Here is a 23,507-nt window from a genome sequence, read left to right as displayed (position 1 = left end):
CCTGGACTGCGCCTGCCCACAGAGAGCCAGGAACACAGGCACTGGCCCTTCCAGGAAAGCGGGAGGAGCGGGAAGGCTCCCCGGCCCTCTGTCCGCCGGCCCCAAACAAGCCCGAGGGTCCAGGACCTGGCAACAGAGGCAGGCAAGCTGGCGCTCGCTCACAGTGGTCCCTGGGCTCAGAGCTCCCTGACCTCTCATGGGCTGCCCGCCTCAGCTGCCCTTCAGAGACCCTCAGGAAAAGGTGGACAGAGGGGCTGCAGGGCCCAGGGCTGACCATGGCCGGGGAGGGGCTGTGGGGCAGAGCAAGAAGCCAGTGTTCCAGCCTTGCCTGCAGGTGCTCAGGGTCCCAGGAGACAGGGGACCCAGGCCAGGGGACATGTTGCTGGGGATGCAGCCTGCACCGGGTGGAGGCAGGAATACACAAGAACTCGGAGCCCGGTGCTGCGGTCAGCTGGGCTGGTGAGCAACGCTGGGGTGCTGGAGAGAGGGAGAAAAAGGGTCCAGGTGGACACCAGGACTCCAGCTTGTCCCCATGGCCTGTCCTCTGCTAGGAGAAGGGTCCCCCCTCAGCCTGCCCTTCCTCTCCTCCCTCGCATCCAGCTCCCTTGCCTGGTGGACGTGACTGCTGCTGTGAGCCTGTGTCAGTCCTTGAAGCTTCCCAAGGCCTGGAGCGGGGGACCGGAAGCAGTCAAAGCATCCAGAGTCAGCTTTATGTCACAGCTGCAGCCAGGGTTGTGCCATCAGGCCCTGTGTGTCTGAGGGAACGGAGCCAGGAGCAGAGATGTGGAGGATGGAAGGGGTGTCTCAGCGTCTCTCCCCACAATAGCTAGGTGATGGCGCTTAAGGTGGAAGGCCCAGCCTCCTCCTGGGCTGGACTGCAGCTCCAAATCCGTCTGCCCAAAGCCCCTCCTGGGCCAAAGTGTGCACTTCCCTGGGTCAGCCGCTCCACCTGCCCGCCCTGCACCTGCCCTGCCCATGGCTCTGGCCACCACAGCCCACCCCAGGGACCCCCTGCCTGGACTCTGCCCAGCAACCAGCACTGCACCTTCTCTGTGCAACACAGAGGCCAGGGGTCAGGGTGGGAGCTCCAGATGAATGGCCAGGTCCAAATGCCACCATAGCACCATGAACAGCTGGTGTGACCATTCAGAGCCTCCCTCCCAGAACCGGGGAGAATGTGTTGTCAAACTTGACCTTGTGAATGAATCGCCAGAACTGGCTTAAAACAGAGAGGATTAATGCATCTGGGGGGCCCGGCAATGGTGACATCCCTGCTGCACAGACCCTGCTGTGTAGAGTGGGCTGGGGGTACAGGCACACCGCCTTCATTATCAGCAGCCACTAGAAAGTAACCTGAACCTGAAGGCTGACCCTGTGCGAAGTATCTGGGGGCCAAAGGCTGAGATGCACCTGCCTGTGCCCTGCTCCAGGGAGCCTATCCTGGCTGCTCGTAGCCTTGGCGTCCCAGGGCTCTGGAGGCCTGGCCACCCCTCCCACTGTACTCTGGGCCTCCTGAGGGCAAATCTATGTCTCAGCGCCTTCCTAGGACACCCAGGCCAGGGTCAGAGGACACTGGGCCAATAAACCAGGGGGCCACACCTCAGGGCTCTCCATCCCAGGGTCCTCACCTCAGCCATGCGTTCACTGCCATTCATTCAGCCAGCACCCCGTAATGGGATCAGGCCACCAATGGTGCTACAGGCTCCAGTAGGAAAGGGACAGACATGAGGTAAACAATCAAGTGCTCAGGAGCTGCTGTGGGGGGAGCTGATTAGGAGATGGCCTGAGACAGAGGAGGAAAAGCCAGGCAAAGACCCAGTGAGGTGACCAGGTGGGAGACCAGGATTCCAAGTGCCCTTCCCACAAGCCCACTGAATGTGTGCAATACACCAGGAGGCCGGGATGCCCCCCTGGGTAAAGGCCATGAGCAGCCATCCTTCCTGCAGCCCAGACCAGTACGGGGCCAACCTCTGAGAGATACATGGAAGAAAGACCCATGGGGGAGCAGTGGCTGGGGAGCGGAGGGCACCCAGAGAGGGTGAGGGGCATGAGCAGGATTCTGGCGAGCGGTGTGCTCAGGCATACTCCCTGATTCTCTGGGTCTGTTTTCTCAGTTGTGCAGATGTCCCAGGGTTGCTGGGCAGCCCCCTGGCCCCTTCCCACAGACAGCAACTTCCCCAGCTTCCCTTTGAGCTGGAGAGTGGGGGAGGCTCAGAGGTGCTATGCACAGGCCCTGCAGCCTTTGCCATTTTGCTTTCAGTCGGCAGGTTTTTCCTTACAAGTTCAAGATATTGGGGTGGTGTGGGAGGATTTCACCTGCCCCTTGGGACAGGTGTGCACATGTACATTTTCATCAGAAGAAAGATCTCATTCCAGGGGCACTTTCATCATGGGGCCACTCAATCCTTAGGCACATAGTTACTACACTCCTCCATATATGAAGAGCACCAAGAAATCAACACAAAGCCAGAAATCTCAATGAAAGATGCACAAAAATATGAGCTGAAAGCTTGTAGAAAAGGAATAAGAGCTGGTTAGAAGAGACCTAGGAGAGCCAGGCATGATGGCACATGGCTGTAATCCCAGCGATTCAGATTAAGGCAAGAGGATTGCAAGTTTGAGGCCAGCCTCAGAAATTTAGCAAGGCCCTAAGGACTTAGCAGGACTCTGTTTCAAAAAAAACCAAAAAGGACTGAGGATGTGGCTCAGTGATAGAGCACCCATGGGTTCAATGCCAGTGCAAATAAAAAAGAAAAGAAAAGATCTAAGAGTGGGGCTGGTGTTGTGGCTCAGCGATAGAGCGCTCGCCTGGTACATGCAAGGCCCTGGGTTCGATTCTCAGCACCACATAAAATTAAATAAATAAAAATAAAGGCATCGTGTACAACTAAAAGAAATAAATATTTAAAAAAAAAAAAGAAAAGATCTAAGAGCAAGCCTCGCTCACACCTCACCAGGCCTCAGAGACACTGGGTTATTTGGCAGCAAATGCTCAATCTACTCTGGTAGAACAGGAGGCAGTTCACACCCAGGGAGGGCAGGAGCCATGGCTCAGGGGTAGAGCACTTGCCTCGCATGTATGAGGCTCTGGGTTCGATCCTCAGCACCACATAAAAATAAATAAATAATCCATTGACAACTAAAAAAAAAAAAAAAAAAAAAAAAACCCAGGAAGGCGATTTGGCAGGCTTAGCAACACTCTAGACTTGTGTCCCTGACCCAGCAACTCAACTTCCGAGACTTATCCCTGGATTCCTGCGAGAAATTGGTTCCAGGACTCTCACGGATGCCAAAATCCTAGTATGCTCAAGTCCCTTTCACACAATAACGTCGTATTTGCCTAGAACTTACCCTCATCCTCCTGTAGGCCCTGAGTCCTCTCTGGAGCACAGCTAATGCAGTGGAAGCGCTACGTCAACGGTTGTTACGAGGTCTTTTGTAGGAAACAACGACAGAAAAAATACCTGCACATTTTTGTTTTTTTAATGGTCGTCGATCTGCAGCTGTTTGAATCTGAGGATGCAGAACCTGGCGACATGGAGGGCAGGACAGACTGCATCACAGGGGGCAGGAGACGAGAAACAAGCTAAATGCAGTACTTCTGGTGAAGGGCGGTCCCCGGCTGGGGAAGGAGACTGCTCCTGATGTGTAACCAGGGACAGACGCCACCTGCAGCCTCGAGAGGAGGGAGGTGCAGATGACACAGCGGCTGAGCTTGTGCTCAAAGCTGTTTGTGTGGGAACACACTATAGGACCGAGACGCTGCCCGGGGCGACGGCACAGATGCCTCCCCTGCTGTTGGCTTTATTGAAAAATGGGGAACCACAGAGCTGGCCAGGAGCTCCCCTGGGCAAAGGATATCTGGGTTCCCCAACAAGTGGAAGGGCTGCTTGGGACCCAGAAGGCAGGGACAGCACAGGTGGCCAGCAGGACCTTCCAGAGAGGGCATCAGGGGCCAGGCCAGGGTCTCTGCAGCCAGCAGCCTGAGCCGCATCAGCTCTGATGACAATCCTGGTCCAGAAGATGGGGCCAGCTCATCTCACTGCTGCTACCAGGTGTTGGGTACAAGGTACACCAAAGAAGGGAGAAAGCAGCTTCGTCCCCTCCTGTCCTTCTCCATGTCCCTGGCAGCGGGTGTCTCACATGGATGTTTTCTTTCTTCTTCCTGTCCTACAGATAAGACAAATGTCCCTAAAGTCCCCATTCTCCCTCCATACACCAGGCTGTGCTGCCTCTGATGGGCTCAGGGAGGCTGGAGCCCCCGTGCCAAGACAGAGGGGCAAGGCAAGGTCTCGGCAGAGGTGGGCAGGAGGCGGAGGGAGGGCTGGTGCCCAGGGATGATGACTAAGGTCCTCTCCAGCCGGCACCAGGAAGAGGGGAAGGACCCATTACTCAGGCCAGCCCCAGACAGGGGGCGGCCAGCATGTCGGGGCCACAGGCCCCCAGGAAGGCGGCGGCAGCCCTGAACTGGGCCTAGTCTCCAGACGGCCACTCAAGTCACGGTCACCCACACGTGAGTCATCGGAGGCAATGCGTCAGCAGCCCCGGTCAGGACGTCTCTGGAGGCTACTCACCACCCGCCCCAGTTGCACCCTCATCCTGGATCTGGCTCCTGAGTGGCCACACACCCCCGCCTCAGGCCTGGCCCAGACCAAGGCCATTCTGACAAATCCCTACCACTATGTCCCCTAGCACTGTCCCTGGACACCCCCATGCAGGCTCAGGCCTGTGATGGACACAGGAGCACCAGGCCTGCCCTGGAGGCACCACCATGAAGCACAGAGGCCTGCTGTGTGCTGGGCAGGGTCAATGTCCCGGGTGGACCACCTGTCTCAGGTTCCAGAAACTTCCTAGGGTGTTGACGTCTCCTGCCTAGGTTTCTTCCCTCTGGAGTCCTTCCTTCGTAGAGCCCTTGAATCCTCACCTTGGGGTCTGCTCTTGGGGCACCAAGGAGGCCAGACAGCCTGGCCGGAAGTCATGAAAGCTCAGGGCCATACCAGCTAAGGCTGGGCGCCCTGGACACTGGAGCCTGGTGGGGAGATCGGGAGCTGGCGGAGGCGGTGACTGCTTGTGCGAGCCTCAGGAGAGGGGCCGAGCACCTGCCAGGTGGGCGGCCCCCTCCAGTCCCCACCCTGCTGCCGGCCTGGTCCCTGTGACCGGCTTCCCAACCCCACAGGAGATCGAAGCTCCAACCATTCTATTCATTGGAATGTCCAAAAAAAAAAAAAAAAAAAAAGGCAAGAACGAGAAAGAATTTCGTGGAAACATTTCTTTGGGGTTTTGTAAAATCCTTTCCCACCCCCACACAGAGCAGGAGGCTCAGGCCAGCTTTGCCCTCCGCAGGCCACTGATGCGTGGAGCCCCTCGCTTCCCCTTGAGCCGAGAGCACTTCCACTTCCAAAGCCAATTCTGGTTTTATTGTCCATGTGGCTCCGCGGAGCACAGCGGCGCGGCGCAGCTGGTTGGCTTGCGCCCCAGCCCAGCACGACGCCCCACCCCAGGGTCCACGGTGCATGGGGGGACGCTGCGCTTCAGGGGGCAGCGGGGCAGGGGGATGTCGGTGTGGCTGAGGGGACTCTGCCCACCGCAGCCACTGCCCAGCCATCCCCAGGCAGGTGACTGGAGCACCTCCAAGAGCATCCTCGGAGAGCCTAGTGCAAGACCCAGGAAGGAACAGAGAAGCCCGAGCCCCAGAGAGAGAGAAAAGGAGAGAAGGGGAGACGGACACCCAGAGGGAAGGACACCTCAAAAGAGGAACAGGGGCCCAGAGAGATATCCACAGAGAAGGACAGAGACCCGTGGAGAGGGGGACAGAGAGCGGGGAGGCAGGAGCCACAGATGGAGGACAGGAGGAGCTTGAGCTCTTGAGCCGCAGGTGATGCCCACCTCTCGGCCTCACCGTGTCTGAGTGTGCAAGTGCACACACACATACACACACTGCAGCCACGCTGGAAGCCTCTTTCCCGGCCCCTGCCACCCACCTACACCCTTCGCCAAGCCCCCCACTGATGGTGCAGGGGTCACACTTCACGCAGGACCCAGTGACTCCGCATCAGGACGTCTGTTCAGCGAATACATCCTTCAACATGGGGAAGCCGAGGCCCAGCGGGCGCCTGGCCAGCGGCTCCACCCTGCCCCACACAACCTGCCGGCTTCTCAAGGCTCACCAGCCTCTGAGGGTGAAGGTGCAGAAAGACGGGGTCCAACACGTCCCACACAGGCAACTGCCTGCAGTCACTGTTGCCATGGTTACCACAATATTTCACAGCTCTGGGTTCTGAGCTCCCAGCCACAGCAGAAAGTCACTGTGTTCTGGCACCTCACCCTGGCCCGCCAAGGCTCAGGCCGGCCACAGCCCCCACACTCACGTCAGCGAGCCTCCTCCTGGGACCGCTCGGTGCTCCCCCACCCGCCTCCCCCAGGCAGCTGCGGGCCCCTGTCCGAGTTATCCCTCCTCATCGGGCAGCTCCTTCCAAGACGTCCAGTCCTCTGGTTCGCTGAGCTCCCGGGGGAGCCGGGGAAAGAGCAGGGCTTCTGGATGCACAAACATGGAGCCCAGGAGCTAGAAAAGGTCCCTACAGCTGCATGTCCCTGCAGGCCAGGACCCCAGACTGCTGACAGAGATGTGAGGGGTGGGGACAGAGAAACAGAAAAAGACACAGTGAGCAGAAAACCGTGGCCAGAGAGCTGGGGGTAGCTAGCTCAGTGGTAGGGCACTTGCCCAGCAGGCTTGAGACCCTGGGTTCCATCCCCAGCTCCCCAAAAATAAACATTCTAGCCAGGGGCCCGCAGCTGCATAGAAGCCTGGGGCTCTCTGCACAGGGCATCAGAGCTGTTTATCTCTCCCTCCTGGCCAGATCGTTGATGTTCCTACACGGCTACCAACAAGGTAGAACAGGACCCTCGTGCCAACGCTGGTCTGCACCACCTGATGGACCCGGGTGGGTACCAGGAGGCAGGTGGGCTGGGCAGGCCAAGCAAACCTCCCCTCCGAGCCCCCAACCAGCCTCCCTTCTCCCAAGAGCCCAAGGCTGGAGGCAGAGAGGCCCACTGTGACTGGCCCTGGGAGCACAGACTGGCCCTGGCTGCACAGATGTCCCTTGGCCCATAGGAGAGTCAGCTTCACCTTCTCAGGAATCGCCACCCAAAGCCAATCCCTGCGCATGTCCGCAGCTCCAGCCTGACTCTACCCAAAGGTCGGAGACAGGGTGAGAGGGGAGGAGGCATCTGGAAGTGCCCAGCAGGAGGTAATCAAGCAACCTGCCCACACCCAGGGCTGGCACATCCACACAGCTCCATGTGACGCTGTGAAGGGCAGGGGGCCCACAGCACACTGGGATGGGGTTGTGTGAGGCTCTCGCTGCTGCTAATGGATGGGAGGACCCGTGGGCAGTGCCTGCCCCCCAACCCTGACTTGCCCGACTGTGACCACTTCTCAAGGGCAGCAGATTCTAAATCCGGAAAGAGGTCCAGAAGGGAAGGGGTGCTCGGGCCCTGCCCCCGGGCCAGTAGCAAGCTCTATGCATCCACTGTACCCTCTCTCCCTGGCTCATGGCCAGCCACAATGTTGGGCTGTCCATATCAGAAAAGCCCCCACCAACTGAGTGAGTATCCACTCCACGCAGGGCAGTGCAGACCTGGCTCCCCGCTCACCTCGCAGCCAGTAGCCTTGAAAAGAGGCACTGCTTCACCCCCATTTTATAGGTGGGAAAGCTGAGGCACAGAGAGGTTCAGGTATTTTCCTAACACCACACAGTGAACAATGGGTAGGACACAGGCCCATCCCCGGCACACAGGAACTGACCCGCCTCTCCACAGCCCAGATGGCTGGGGCCCCAAGGTTGTCACTGAGATGTAGATAGGGAATCCGAGGCTCAGAAAGCTGAGATCATCCGTTGGAAGGATGGACACGAAGCTCAGCGGCGGGGAGAATAGGATGGTGGCTCTTCAGTGCTGGCCCAACGCAGGGTGTGGACTACCCTAAACCTCTAGCCACCCCACAGGAAAGAAGCCCCAATCTGCAGGTCACAGTGCAAGAGACCCAGGCCACTGTCTGTTGGCTGACCCACCTACTGGATTTCTTGACCAGCTCATTGCTCCACTTGGCTCATCATCCATCTGTTCCCAACTTGTCCCCGTGGATGACATGGGAGCCTCCAAGGATCAGGCAGGGAGGCTTCTGTCTCCTGCCATGTCCTGGTACTCACCACCATGCCCAGCATGTGATGGCAGCGCAGCCATGCCTGTCACCTGGATGAGCGTGTAGGGGGGAGGGGGAGGATAGGGTAGATAGGTGAACAGGTGGGTGGGTGGGCAGGTGGGTAGAAGAAGGAATGAATAGACGGCTGGGTAAGTTGGCGGATGGATGGACAGAGGTAGATAACTGGGTGTGTAGGAAGATGGTTAATGGGGGATGGGCTGACATGCATAGATGGATGAATGGAAGGACAGACTGGTGGACACATAGATGGATGGACAAGCAGATTGGTGGGTGGATGATAAGTGGGTGGACAGATGGGTGGGGTGGCAGGGAGACGGCTCCTAGGTGGTAACCCCAGGCTGGAGGCCAACTGCTACCTATGCTAACAGCTCACCCCCCTCCATGAATCCTCCTGCCCCAAGTCCTAGAGCTGGGTCTGTTGTTCTCTTCCTGAGAGCAACCAGGAAGCACTCAGCAGGCTCTCTCCGGGTCATCTGACCTTCCCACCCTTGCTCCTGCTGTTCTGTGTCCAGTGGCCAGGCCCTCCTCCCTGCACCACTCCCAAGTCCACCAGCTCCTCCATGCTTAGGGCCTCCCCCACCACCTCTGAGCCTTCTTTGAAAGTACAGAGTCTCTGCCATGGCCTCCCTTGTCATCACAGCCCAGCCAGGGTCCCCCCACAACCTTCACCCCCCCAGTCCAGCTGGGTCCCCTGCCAGGGGCAATCTAATGGGCAGGCCTCAGGCTGAGGCATCTAGTCTGCCTTGTCCCACTGATGTGAGGTTGATCCCATCCCCCCACTGCATCCCACCTGTGCTGGGCTGGGGGACGGGGCCACCTGAATGAGCACACCCCTTGGCTCCACAGAGGAGGCAGGTAGGTGCATGACTGCTCCGCTCCACAGAGACCCGCCGCTGCTGAACTCCAGCGACTGGGCACAAAGCTGCATGAGGCAGCCCAGCCTGCTGCTCCCCTGGCAGCACAGGCACTGAGGCCCCAGAAGGGACGGGGCTGCCAAAAGGCATGTGCCCATCCCCAGTGGAGCTGGGCCACAGGCAGGCATCCCCTGGGGCTCAGCCTTCTGATGACGACACAAATTTCAGTGTCAGAAGGAGCCTGTCACCCATTTTAGGGGTGCCTAAAAGGTTTTCCCCAGGGACCCTCCTACTCTCTGCCCTCAGGCATCAGCAAGGATCAGTCAGACCCCATACCTGGGCTGAAAAAGGAGGCATGTGACCCTGCCTGGTCAACCACAGCCTCCCAGACCCCTGGCCATGGGGATGGGTCCCAGGATGAGAGGGGGTCCACCTGACACCATCGGAGCCTCCCTAGATTTCAAGCTGCGGCTTCCAGATGGAGATCTGTCACCCCTGGCGTTCATCAGGTTGCTAGGCTGCAAAGTGAGATTGCCTTTCCACCGGTAGGCAGTGGCCAGGAAAGGGAAGGCAAGAGCTGAAAGATGGGGAATCACAGATTCTGGGGGAGGTCTTCCAGCCTTGAACCCCAGGGGGTCTAAAACTGGTGCTCAGGAGTGAACCCAGCAGCCCTTAACCACTAGGACACATCCCCAGGTCTTTTTATTTTTTTGAGACAGGATCTCACTAAGTTGCTGAGGCTGACTTCGAACTTGCAATCCTCCTGCCTCAGCTTCTGAGCCACTGGGTGACAGGCGTGCACCACCACGCCAGGCTGACCTTTGAGTTTCTGACTGAAGACTGAGTCGATTTTCTGGCTCTTGTAACCAAGTAGAGCCTTCAATGGCAGAAGTTTAGACCCGTCCACGGCATTCCAGACAAGCTTCTGGAAAAACTGCCATGGACTTAACGCCTCTCCAGCTGCCGCCTCTCCAGACTCTGCAGCACGAGCTTCTTACAGGGCCAGTGGGTGAGGAAGCCGCACCGAGGGTGAGTCTGAGGGCAAGTGGGCAGCAGCTGTCCCTAGCCTGAGTCCCGCCTGTCTGTGACAAGACAGATGGCTCCGCTCTGCTCTCCGTGACTCCCCCAGAAAGGTCAGCGAGCTGCCCGCACTCCTGACCAACGCAAAAGTTCAACGACTCTAAATGCTAACATGCTACAGGCGTGACTGAGGTCAGAGGAGCAGAGGGGCCCGATGCCATCAGCCTTGGCTAGGAAAACACTGCCCATCATTTGTACAAGTGACTCACGTGGAGCATAAACGTTTGTGCACCCCCGGATTGCCCTGCCTCACGCAACGAAGGCGCACAAACCTGGAAAGAAGAGCAGACAGGGAGAGCAGGACGGCCCTCCAGGGACTGGGCAGAGTCTTCCAGCTAGAACACATGGTACAACTTGAAACCCGGCCCTGGAGAGCGTCCATGTGAAGGGCGACTAGCTGATGTGGACGGAAAGGCTGCCTGGGGGGCTCAGTGGGTTTCCCTGCGTGCCTGTTGCCTCACAGCCACCTCGCCACCCCTTGTGCCCCACCACAGGAAAACCCCCATTCTGAGCTGCAGTAAGGTAACAGGAGATTCCGGGTGATCACATGCCTCTGCTCGGCCTCGGCAAACTGCCTCGAATTCTAACATCCCGTGGAGAACAGAACTCTCCGGATATCCAGCCCAGACTGCTCCCGCCCGATCCCGTCTTTGACCCCTGTGGAATTTCACGGTGGTGGCGTCAGAAAACATCTTCGGCCTCAATCCTCGGGTGACCCCCCTCAAGGCCTTTAAAAAGCCCGAAGGTCCAGCCCCGAAGGCAGAGCGTGTTCAATTCCGGAAGCCCTTGCCCTCGCAGGAAAGGTCTGCGAGTCCCCCAGGGGCCGGTTACTTCCTCCCGGATCACAATATTTGCGAGTGTGCACCGCCGAGGTGCAGAGCGCTCGGCACAGGGCTGCTCGGCAGGCGAGGGTCGGCAAGCGCTGGATGCGCACCAAGACTCGCTCCGCAGCAGAAACGCTAGCGAGCTGCTGGCTCGGCCGTCGGAGCCGGGGCCTCTCTGGAGAGCGCGGGGAGGGCGGGGAGCAGGAAGGGCCGGGAGGCGCGGGGTTAACAAGTGTTAAGAGAGCTCGTCCGCACAGCTGCGGAGCGGCTACCAGAGGAGGAGGGTGGGTCGGCCGCCAGTGAGGACCCAGCGGGCTCAGCCCCCACTTCCCACTTCAGGCAGCTGGACGGGGAGGGCGGCTGTGTTGGCCGCCTTTAGCTTTCACACACAGCGCTGAGAGGTTCTGCTCGTGAACCAAACGAAGCCCATGCAAAATGGCGCGGTGCGCTGGCTTCTCTACAATGGGGTGGATTTATTGACATCGGGCTAAAAATTTCTGCTGCCCCGTCAATAAAAGGAGAAGGAGGAGGATGACTCTCACTGGGCAGAGGCATGGACGGCTGTTCCAGAAGCCTCCGGCCAGGGTAGCTTCCCTGGAAAATCCATTACAGACTGTGCGGAGCCCTGGCCAGATCCACGCTCAGAGCATCCACCCCACGGGACACTGTGAACGGATACAGTCCTGCCCTCAAGGAGCGCACATCCAAGGGGGACACAGGTCCTCACAGAGGACAGAGCAGGACAGGGGGATGCAGGGGTGGGAAGTGGTGCCAGGGTGGACAGAATGGCCGGGCCCCAAGGCAACACTTGAGGCTTGAGGCGTGCAAATTGGCGGGACAGGACATTCCAGCTGACCGTGCTTTGGAGACCAGCAGGGCTGGCGGGGCTGCGAATGCTCAGGGGGCCAGGCCGGTCACATGGAGAAGTGGATGCTGTTCTGAGACAGGGAGCCCCTGGCAGGTGCCGGTGATGTGGTGTGATATCTTAGGAAGGTCCTGCTGGCTGGAATGGGAGAGCCGGAAGAGGGGCTGGACCCAGGCTGTGACCCAAGGTGAAATCAACAAGATGTACAAAGTAGGGCTCTGCCTGGAGGTGACTGCAGCCTTCTCTCAGGAGCAGGGACAGCCTCGGCCTGGGACCTGCTGACTAGAGGACCTGAAGCCCTCAAGGAGGGTGGGACCCTGACCTGATTCAGGCCTGGAACAGGAAGAGGCACAAGGACTGCTCTGGAACAGAGGCAGGGCTGCAGGCCCTCCAGGCTGGGTCCTCACCTCTCGGAGCCACTGGATGCTCAAGTAGCAGCAACTCAAGGCCAAGGTGGGGCCTCCCTTCCTTCCCACTTACCTGATGGGTCACCCAGCACCCGCCCTCAGTGCATAGCAGAAACCTAAGAGCCCTCCCAGCAGCCACTGCTGGTTGCACAAGTTCAACCTTTAATGGCCCCAAAGCCTGTGCTGGCCTCTCATCGCCCAGACTCCCTTGTCTGTCACCAGAGCAATCTTTCCAAAACAGGGATCTGACCGAAGTGACCGTCCCCAAAACCCCGCACTCATTCCCCACCCTCATCAGTCATATGAATGACCTCTCCCTGTGCTCAACCTCATTTGTGAAAAGACTCTGGAACCTTCCAGAGGAGGTGGGAACCTCTAACTCAGCCTTGGGATCGTTTGGGAAACGGCCTCACTTAACTCCTGTGGCATGTGGTGCTTGGTGAGGCAAGGCCCATCTGTCCTGTGGACCCACACAACCAGCACCAAGCACAATGGCAGGCACACAGGGGACCTGTGACACCCACCAGAGGGCAAAAAGGGCTGTCTAATCCCATCCACAAGAGCAGGAAGCCAGAGTGCAGAGGTACGTGTCCCCTGACCTCACCTAACACCCTCAGCAAATCCCACCCTTCCTTCCAGACCCCAAAGCCCCCAAGACACATAACTGTTTCTGCTTGTGTCTCCCCCTCTCACACCTCCTACAGGGCCGCAATGCCAGGTCTAAAGCAGCCTGAAAATCAAGAGCCTGGCCAGGAGTAGTGGCACACGTCTGCAATCCCAGCAGCTCCAGAGGCTGAGGCAGGAGGATCAAGAGTTCAAAGCCAGCCTCAGCAACTTAGGGAGGCTCTAAGCAACTCATTGAGACCCTGTCTCTAAATAAAAAATTTTAAAAGGACTGGGCTGTGGCTCAGCAGTTAAGCAACACTGGGTTCAATCTGTGGAACCCAAACAAAAAACAAAAAACTCAAGAGCCTGGCTGGGGGTGAGGCTAGTGGTGAGGCACTTACCTGGCAGCCAAGAGACCCTGGATTCCAACCCCAGCACCCGGAAGAAAAAGAGAGGGAAGGAGGGAGGGAGAGGGAGGGAAAGGAATAGAAAAGCCAAGGGACAGGTCACAACTTAAAACCCTGAAACCAACAAAAAACAATGAGCAAGAGTAAGGGAAACACCCCCTTTTAAAGTGTCTGGGGGAGATCCGGGGCAATAAAACAGCCACCTGGGGAAGGTGGATGACTGCCTCCCAGCTCCCTGGCAATGGCGTGATTATGGTGGAGACTAATAAAAACCTTTCTTCCCCATAAGTATGGCCGACGACAAGAAGATTGTCCCTGGGGGGTCGCAGCTACCGGGTGAAGGCAGTCCAGCTGTGAGACAGTCGCGTGCACAGCTCAGGGCAAAGCGTGCAGTTGCAGAGCCATCTCCTGTCAGCAGCTCTGGGGACCCTGCTGGCAAGCAGGTGAGGTAAGGGTGGCCTCGCTCCCTGGGGCCGGCCAAGTGACCCCTACAGGGCCTGGCTCAGCTGAGTGCCCCCAGCTCTCCCAGCCTCAGCTGCACCCCCCGGGCCCCCTCGAGACGCACTGGGCGAGCTTTGCTCCTGGGCGCCAGCTCCCTCTGCTCCCTCTCTGTGTCACCAAGATGGCTCAGACTCTCCATGTGCTGCTCCCCTGCTAGCCTTGTCCCTGCACCTCACAGCCACCTGGGAAGGGCACCTCCACCCTCCCAGCAGCTCAGGCCAGCTTTCCCTTTGCTCCACCTGACACACTGAGTCAGCTGACAAGCCTGCCAGGACCCCATGCTTCCCATGCAGGGACAGCGGGCAGGACGCTGGCAGCGTCACCACTGCAGAGCAATGTCACCAATGCAGCACAAACACAGAACTCCCCCAGCGACATCCCCCCTCCCCACTTGTTTCTTCTCTGTCACCCCACCCAGGGGGCTGGGTCCCACCTCCCAGATGAGGAATTTGATGCAGCTACGGGCTGGAGGGAGGAACCCACAGACAGCTGTCACCGGATGTGGCACCTGATGCTGCCAGATCTCCCTGACTCTCCCAGGGGGAGCTGAGTCCTGGCTCAGAAGGGTCAAGATTCTGCCTTTTCTTTCTTTCTATCTTTTTTTTTCAATTTTTTTTTAGTTGTTGATGGACCTTTATGTATTTATTAATTAATATGCGGTGTTGAGAATCGAACCCAGAGCCTCACCCGTGCTAGGCAAGCGCTCTACCTCTGAGCCACAACCTCAACCCGATTCTGCCTTTTCCTCCTTTGGAAAGGAGGACGAGGCCAAGGGAATGAGACCTCCTTGGAAGGCCAAATGGCCCCACCCATCTTCTTGACAGGGCTCTAGAGGCTGGGCTCCTCAGAGGTGTCAGGGCTTACTGGGGGATAATCCAAGGGACTGTCAGAGAAGGCTGTTGACAAAGGCCACTGAACCAGGCTGAACCGTGACAGGCCCACGACCATGATTTCCCAGGGAAAAACACCTGCAGTCAGAGCATCCCTCGCCCCCATGCCCCCTCCTCAGCCCCAGAAGCATCATGAGCCAGCAACACTGGGCCCCCTGGCACCTTTAGGGAACACAGGCTGAGGAGCAGGATGCCAAAGGCCAAGCCACTGAGCCTGCATGGCCAGGCAGAAGGTTCCTGAAGGTCTCTGCAGGCTGGTAGCTCCCAGTGACGGAGATCAGCCGGGGGAACTCAACTCCTGGAAGGCTCCTCCTCCCCACCTGTGGCACCCCAAGTGGACAAACTCTTCTCCCTCCAAGGAGCCTGGATCCCGCTGAGGGCCCACGGCCTGCGCCTGGAGGAGGCCAGGCCTGGAGGAGGCCGCTGCAGAACAAGTGCCTTTTGTTCCCGTGAGCCCAGGCCAGGCCGGCCGCCCCTCCACCAACCCCGCAGCCACAGCCACACTCCGTCCATCCCTGAGGTTCAGCTCAGTCATTAACGACCGTCTCTACTAGGCAACGAGGTTTTGTTGATCCCTCGAGATGGGAAGGAAGGAGAATATGCTTTGCTCTTTCTTTTCCCCCCTCGGATGCAGAAGAGAGAAGTTGGAACAAACAAGTTACATAAGGCTGGGGGCGGCGGGGTGGGGGAGCGCAGTCCCTCCTGAGCCACGTCTTGAGTTGTGGTACCACGGGAAAGGCCAGGGGAAGGCAGCAGCCGCCCCCATCTCTGGCCAAATGACAAACCTTCCAGGGGACAAAAAGGCTAATGCAGGCACCCTGCCTGGCAGACTAGAAAGTCGGTGTCACTGACAAGGCCAGCCTCCCCTGCCCCCCCCAAGCCCTCCCCACAAAGACCTGACCCCATAGAGGAGGCATCTACCTGTCAGGCTGCAAACCCGGGAGAACTGTTTCCACGCCCCCATGGCCAGCCCTCCTCCCTGCCAGTCTTATTTCTTGGACATTCAGTATCTCTGTGCCACCTACTTTCCAGACACCCAAGACAGCATGACTCGTGCTCCCCCGACCAGGCCCTTACACCAAGGGCCTCACCGAATAATGTCAGGTGGTGACTGGTGAGATCAAGGACCTAAGTCGTCCACAGGGTCCAGCAATTCTTTGTTTGTTTGTTTCAGTGCTACTAAGGGTCAAACCCAAGAGCTCTCGACCACTGAGCTGCAGCCCCAGACCTTTTTATTCCAAGGTGGGGTCTTGCTGACTTGCCCAGGCTGGTCTCAAACTTCGATCTTCCTGACTCAGCCTCTGGAGTTCCTGGGCTGACAGGTGTCCCCCACCATGCCCACTAACCCAGCAATTTTTAAAAAATATTTATTTCTCTGTAGATGAACTGTGTACACAGTATCTTTATTTATTTTTATATGGTGCTGAGGATTGAACCCAGTGCCTCACACATTCGAGGCAAGTGCTTTACCCCTGAGCTACAGCCCCAGCCCCCTGACCCAGCAATTTTTTTTTTATGTTGATGGGCCTTTATTTTGTTCATTTATTTACATGTGGTGCTAAGAATCGAACCCAGTGCCTCACACATGCGAGGCAAGTGCTCTTCCGCTGAGCCACCACCCCAGCTCCATGACCCAGCAGTTTTGCTCCTAGATATATACAGTGAAGATCTGGGCACAGGTTTTACCCAAAAATGTAACAGACACATGTCACGACAGCATGATTCATAATAGCCAAGAGGTGGAAACAGACAAAATGCCCACTGCCCATGGCTGGATGTGGTTTGTCCCCACCAAAATAATGTTGAAACTTGGTTGGCAGTGCGGCAGCATTGGGAGGCAGGGACTGCAAGAAAGATTAATGCCCTTCCCCAAACTGGATTAGTTCTCCAAGGGCTTTGCTTTAGAGCATCTGGCACCCTTTGTCCCCTCCTCTTCCACACACGTCCACTTGCCCCACCGTGAGTTAAAGCCACATGCAGCCCTCACAGGAAGTGGAGAAGATACCAGCATCATGCTCCTCGACTTCCACCACTGAGAGCTCAACAGACTCTTCTCCTTATTCATAGTGTCGGTATCCTTTTTTTCTTTACGTGTGTGCGCGCACACGCGTTTGTGTGTGTGTGTGTGTGTGTGTGTGTGTGTGTGAGAGAGAGAGAGAGAGAGAGAGAGAGATGCTGGGTATTGTGCATCCCCAGCCCTTTTTACTTTAAAAAAAAAATTTTTTTAGTTATAGATGAAAATATCTTTATTTTTATTTATTTCTTTTTATGTGGTGCTGAGGATCAAACCCAGTGCCTCACACTTGCAAGGCAAGCGCTCTATCACTGAGCTACAGCCCCAGACCCCTTTTTACCTTTTGAAACAGGGTCTCACTAAGTTGCCTTCTGAGTCACTGTTTGTTTGTTTTGGTAGCAGGAATGGAACCCAGGGGTGCTTAACAACTAGCTACATCCCCAGGCCTGCCTACTTTTTATTTTGAGACAGAGTCCTGCTAAGTTGCTTAGGTCCTTACTAAGTTGCTGAGGCTGGCCTCAAACTTTCAGTCCTCCTGTCTCAGCCTCCTGAGTCGCTGGGAGGGATTACAGGCATGCACCACTATGCCTGTCATTCAAGTATTCTTCGGCAACAGGAAACCAGTTAAGACATTCATCAAGTGGTGAATGGATAAACCAACTGTGGTTCAGCCACACCACGGAATATTCTTAGCCATGAAAATGAAGCACCAACACCTGCTAAGACAAGAACATGACGCCGAGAAGCCAGAGACAAGAGATCACATGCTGTGTGATTCCACTGATATGGAGTACCCAGAACAGGTGAATTCACAGACACAGAAAGCAAACTAGTGGTTGCAGGGCTGAGGGAAGGGTATGGGGAGTGGCTGGTAATAGGTATGGATTTCATTTTAGAATGATGAGAACATTTTGGGATGAGATAGAGGTCAAGGTTGCACAATTCTGAATGTACTAGATGCCTCTGAATTGTTCACTTGAAATGGGTGCATTTTAGGTTATGTAAATTTTACCCCACAAGGTGACCAGAAAACAATGCTCTGTGGCTACTTGAGGCTCAGGTGATCAGACAGGTGAGTCTGAGGGCCCATAACTTAGGAGTGTCAGGGATGAAGGGGGACAAGGAGGCATAGGCAGTTGAGGCAAGGAGGGGGATCATGTACCAGGTCAGGCTGGTCCCTTGGGAATACATTTAGGAACTCAATACTACAGAGGCCTCAACATCTCATTTGGATCTTTGGAAGAAGATCTTGTACAAATTTCCCTCAAAACCCAATCCTGCTGCCAGTTGCGGTGGTGCACGCCTGTAATTCCAATGACTTGGGAGGCTAAGACAGGAGGATCCCAAATTAAAGTCCAGCCTTAGCAATTTAGCAAGACCCCAGCAACTTAGCGAGACCCTGTCTCAAAGTTGAAAAATATAAAAATAAAAATAAAACCTGATCCTCCTTCTGTGGGTGCCATCTGTGTGCCACCTTAGGGTTTTGCCCCTCTGCCCGCATGAAAACCCAAGGGATAAGACATATCTATCATCTGCTCCAGAAAAAAAGTGATTTTCACTAGGATAGTGGAAAGGGAGCAGATGGGCATTTCAGGGGTGGTGGAGACATCTTTTAAGAAAGTGCTTCCATTTAGGCAAAGATTTCTTAAATATAACACCAAAAGAATGATTCATAAAAGAAAAATATTGCCAAATGGAATCTCATCAAAATGATAATCTTTTGCTCTATGAAAGATATATTTAAGAAAACAAAAAGACAGAGACTTGGAAAAAATTATTTGCAAAACATCTATCCAATGAAGGACTGGTATCCAGAATAGATTAAAAACTCAAGCTGAGCGCTGTGGCACATGCCTGTAATCCCAGATACTTGGGAAGCTGAAGCAGGAGGATCACAAATTTGAGACCAGCCTCAGCAACTTAGTGAGACTCTGTATCAAAATAAAATTTTAAGAAGAGCTGGGATGTAGCTCGCTGGTAGAGTGCTTGCCTAGCATGCACAAGGCCCTGGGATCGGGGATAAAAAACGGATGGCTAATAGTAAGAACAGGCCATATCAAGTGCTGGTGAGAATGAGAAGCAACTGGAACTCTGGTGCATTGCTGGAAGGGATGCAAAAGGGTGCAGCCATTCTGGAAAAAAAAAAAAATCTTGGCTGTTTCTTAAAAAGTTAAACATACATGTACCATATGACCTAGTCATTCCACTCAGGTATCCACCTGAGAGGATGAATGTGTTGCATCCACACAAAGACACATACCCAGACATTCACAGCAACTTTATTTACAATTGTTCAAAGTGAAAACAACACAACAGTCCATGGATCCAAAAATAGATAAACACTGTCCACCCATACACCACTGCATGGAGGGACAATTCGTTCAGCAGTGATAAAGAATAAACTTCTGATACAACAACACTGATGAATTTCAGAAACATGTTAAGGAAAGAAGGCTGCTCCACAACGGCCACGTGTACAGTCCCGGGGCTGAGGGTGTCGCTCAGTGGTAGATCACTTGCCTATGATGTGTAAGGTGCTGAGTTAGATCCCTGATGCCACAAAAGGTGGCAGGGGAAAGGGGAGGGGACAAATATTGCATTCATATGAAATTTCTAGAAAAGGTAAAACTATAGAGGGCAAAAGCAAGTCAGTATGTCCCTGGGGCTGGAGGTGGGAACAGGGTGCACTACAAACAGCTTTGGGGGACTCTTTGGGGTGATGGAACTATTCTAAAACATGGAGTTGGGCTGGGGATGTGGCTAAGTGGTAGAATGCTTGCCTAGCCTGCATTCGGCCCTGGGTTCCATCCCCAGCACCACAAAAAACAGTAATAATAAATAACTGGATCGTGGTGACAGATACACAGTTTAACAAATATTAAAATTCAATGAACTGTTCGTTAAAATGAGTGAACTGGGGTCTGGGGTTGTGGCTCAGTGGTAGAGCACTTGCCTTGCACATGTGAGGCACTGGGTTCGATTCTCAGCACCAAATATAAATAAATAAAGGTATTATATTCATCAACAACTAAAAAAAATTTTTAAATGAGTTGTATGGTCTGCAATTAATTAATTATACCTCAATAAAGCTGTTTAAAAACAGCCAGGGGGCTGGGGATGTGGATCAAGCGGTAGCGTGCTCGCCTGGCATGCGTGCGGCCCGGGTTCGATCCTCAGCACCACATACCAACAAAGATGTTTTGTCTGCCGAAAACTAAAAATAAATATTAAAAACTAAAAAAAAAATAGCCGGAGTGGGGCACAGTAGCACACACCTGTAATCCCAGCTACCAGGGAGGCTGAGACAAGAGGATTACAATTTTGAGGTCAGCCTTGACAATTTAACAAGATCCTATCCCAAAAATAAAAAGTGCTGTAGATGTAGCTCAGAGTTCAATTCCCAGTATCACACACAAAAAAATAAATAAATGAATAAGAATAAAAAGCCCTGTCCCAGGTAATCTCACCTCAGGGCCCAAGACAGGAACCTGAGGTTTGTGGTCCTTCAGTCTGTCCCTTAGTTGCCACCTCATGCCTGATCACCAAGCCCAACGCGCTCTACTCTCTGAATATCTCCCCAAATCCTCTGATATCTCCTTGATCCCTTCTGCAGGTGTCCAGTTGTGCCCCAGCCCCTTTCCCACATTGGAAGTCTGGTTACTCCTCTGGTCACAGATGTCCCTGACTTCTAGGCACTGGCAGACCAGATTCAGTCCCTTGCCTTGCTGTGTCCACACACTTAAGCCTTAAGGTGCCACTCAGCACCCTTGGGAACAGTCAGAGCCTCTGCCTCCTCTGTGCCCTAGATGGACCATTCCATGCCAGTCTCCAAAGCTGAGTAATGCCCCCAGGCCATCAGGCCATTCCTGCTGGCATCAGCCCAGAGCCCTGCAAGGAAGACCAACTTTATAGCACCCAAGTTGGGACCAACTTCATCATTCATCACACTGACTGAAAATTTTGACTCCTTCACACTTCCTGGCAATGAAGAGCCTGAATTTCCTCCTCCGCCAGCCAAGGGTGGTGGGCTGTCCTAGGGGGCTGGGGTGGAGTGTCTTGAGCCATGCTGGCCTTGCCCAATAGGATAAGAGGGAAGTGGTTCTCCCTAAGGCAGGTGTTCCTTCAGAGATGTGGATGTGGATCAACACAAAGAAGAATATAAACATCTATAATTTTTTGTGCAAATTCTGGGGTTCAACCCATCTCAAGATTTGGCCATGGAGAAAGGAGCCTCCTTCTGATCAAATGGGTGAAATTGGCCCTCTTGTCTAGGGGTAAGACTCTGCATCAAGTCCTTTAGCCTGAGAGGAGGAGGGATTTGAAACCCAGAGATGGGAGGGAGGAGCTCCAAGGAAGAACCCTGTTTTCTGCAGACCCTCGTTGCTCTTTAGCAATCTTCTGCTCCCCAACACCCACCTGCATCCCTCAGGATCCCTTGAACCACTCTGTCCCCACAGACTCCTTCCTAGCTATTGGGACCTACTGGGAACCCAGATTCCCAGTGACTCTCCTCTCCGGTTTTCCAGGCCCCTTAGTCCCGGGTTAGGCCCTCAGGTTCACTAGGATCCTCCATTCACAGCCTCCCAGAGCCTCATCCTTCCCAGGACCCCTTTTAGCTACCTGGGGTCTTTCAGCACCCCTCAGGAAGCTCTGAGCCTCAACCTCCTCCTCAGATCCCCAAGATCTCCTCAACACCCTCCAGATTGCCTGTGGCCCCCGCTCCGACCCCTCTCTGCTTCCTAGACTCCGTGGCATCCCCAGTTCCCCCACAACCCCGTTATGGTCGGGGCCATCCCCAGGAGCCTAGGGCCCAGTGCAGATCCTGGACTGCCCAGCCTGCCTCCAGCTGCCCCATCAGAGACCCTCGGTCCACACAGTACCCGACGACCTCATAAACCGTCCCCCAGGACCCCTACAGATCCCCGGAGCTCCGGGCCAGAGGCGCGACCACTCCGCAGGCCGGAACTCACCTGTTCGGGCGCTCGGGGCCCGGGCCTGCGCCGAAGCCGCCACCGCCGCCAGCCCCACCGCCGCTGCCACCGGACTCCGCCATCTTCCCGCCGCGCGCGTTCGAGTGACGGGAGCCGCGCGCGCCGACCGGGTAGACCGAGAAGCCGGGAGCGAAGAGGGGCCGGGCCTGAGGAGGGGCGGTGCCTAGACGAGATATTGGGGCGGAGCCAAACGAGGGGGCGTGGTCTGATGGACGGATCGGAGCTCAGCATGGTGAGGGGGCGGGGCATTGTGGGAGGGGCCTCCTATTCGGGGAGGCGGGGCCAAAACCAGGCCAAAGTGAAAGGTGAAGGATTGAGGCAGGGCCAAGACTGAGGAGAGGCAGGGGGACGTGTGCGGGCTGGGAGGAGCGGGGCCTATTTGAAGGCGGGGCCTGTGTCGGGACTCGGCGAAGGGTTAAGGTAGGGGCAGGGAGAGGGGCGGGGCCAGGTATGATGAGTGGCGGGGCCCAAGATGAAGGGAGGGACCAGGTCTGAAGAGGGTCGGAGCGGAGGTATCAGAAGGCCATAGGCAGAGCTGGGGCGGGTCGGACCAGAGAAGGGCGTGGTCTGGTCCCAAGTGGGGCCGGACCAGGGAGGGTCCGACTCGCAGAGGAGGGGCGGGGCCGGGGGGGCTGGACCGAGTGAGGAGGGGCGGGCTGAGGCTCAGTGACTCCGCGAGAGAGTGTGTGGGGGGGTCCGTCCTGAAGAGGGGAAGGCCAGGTCTGCGGAGCTGCGGGAGGGCGAGGTGTGAGTGGGCGGAGCCTGGGACGAGGATGGGGCGTGGCTGGGGTGGGGCTGGGTGTGGTGAGACCTAGGAGCTGAGAGCCGGGAGGGACCGGGAAGGAGGCTAAGGGTAGGGGCGCGGGAGAGGATGAGCTAAGGCGTGCAGAAACTGGTCCCTAAACTCTGACAACCTCACCCTCTCCCCACCACGCACACCCCACTCCCAGCCTTACCCCTTCCGCGGGCCTCCCTCAGAAACGTGGAAACTCATGCCCTGCCAGGTCTTAGACTTTCAACACTATTGGATCCCAACTATTCTCTAAAAGACCCAGAACTTCCCAGAACTTCCACCCTCAGATGCCAGTCACCTGCCTCAGATCCACCATACCTTCTTCATTCTTTAATTGTGGTTTCTTATACCTCAGTCTCCCCAATCAGATTACCTCCCCAACCTCTACTCAAATCCCCTTCCTACTCCCCCAAATCCCTGCCTATAGGTTCTTCGAACTCACATTTACACCATCTGAGTTCATTCCATCAGGCCCAGCGCCCTGGGAAAGCTCCAGACCCCAGACACCCCAGTCTTCAGCCAGGGCTCAATGTCATCCGTGTCTTTCCTTTTTTTGTCTTTGTTCCTGTTTTCCTTCCTTTCCTCCTCTCCCTTCTTTCATCCCTCCCTGCTGTGCACCCTGTGGAGCCAAATCCAACCCCTCACCCCAGCCACACACCCTCCTAGAAAGCATCCAGAGCTCTCAAGGACACCCTCCATCCCTAAACTAATTGAAAGCCTAGAATCACTGCCTTGGAAGGGTCCAAGCTCCCAGGATCCTTTCTTCAGCCTTGAGCAGATTTACTTTTGCTCTCTGAGTCAGAGCTTTTTTATGCAACCTCGCTCGGATGGGGACCAGGAGTCCAGATGGGGCTCAAAGTTCTCCCTGAGTCAGCACTAGGAGAAGAAGGTGTACAGGGCTGGAGACTCTGGAGGAGGGCGTAAGGGGCTTGCTTGAGTGGGCTCCTGCAAGGAGGACCGGGTCCAAGTACTGATCCATCTCCTGCAGAGGTCCGGGTGCACAGATATGCTCAAACATTGTGTAAAATGCCCAGGAGATTACACTGTGGGAGTT

The 23,507-nt window shown here is 55.8% G+C and overlaps 1 protein-coding gene across 1 annotated transcript in view; it reads right to left on the bottom strand.

The window, feature by feature from the left end:
* Nucleotides 1–21,791, bottom strand: part of KLHL26 (kelch like family member 26) — a 28,190-nt gene extending 6,399 nt beyond the window's left edge. Inside the window, exon 1 of the mRNA XM_081285385.1 lies at nucleotides 21,640–21,791. Within this exon, the coding sequence (XP_081141511.1) occupies nucleotides 21,640–21,722 (83 nt within the window). The 5' untranslated portion in view covers nucleotides 21,723–21,791. The remainder of the gene's footprint in view (nucleotides 1–21,639) is intronic.
* Between the last annotated feature and the right edge of the window lie 1,716 nt (nucleotides 21,792–23,507).

Source organism: Spermophilus citellus (assembly GCF_964194105.1).
Source record: "Spermophilus citellus genome assembly, chromosome: 3".
Taxonomy (NCBI): domain Eukaryota; kingdom Metazoa; phylum Chordata; class Mammalia; order Rodentia; family Sciuridae; genus Spermophilus; species Spermophilus citellus.
The sequence above is the reverse complement of the archived record's forward strand: the minus strand, read 5'-3'. Positions and strand labels throughout refer to the sequence as shown.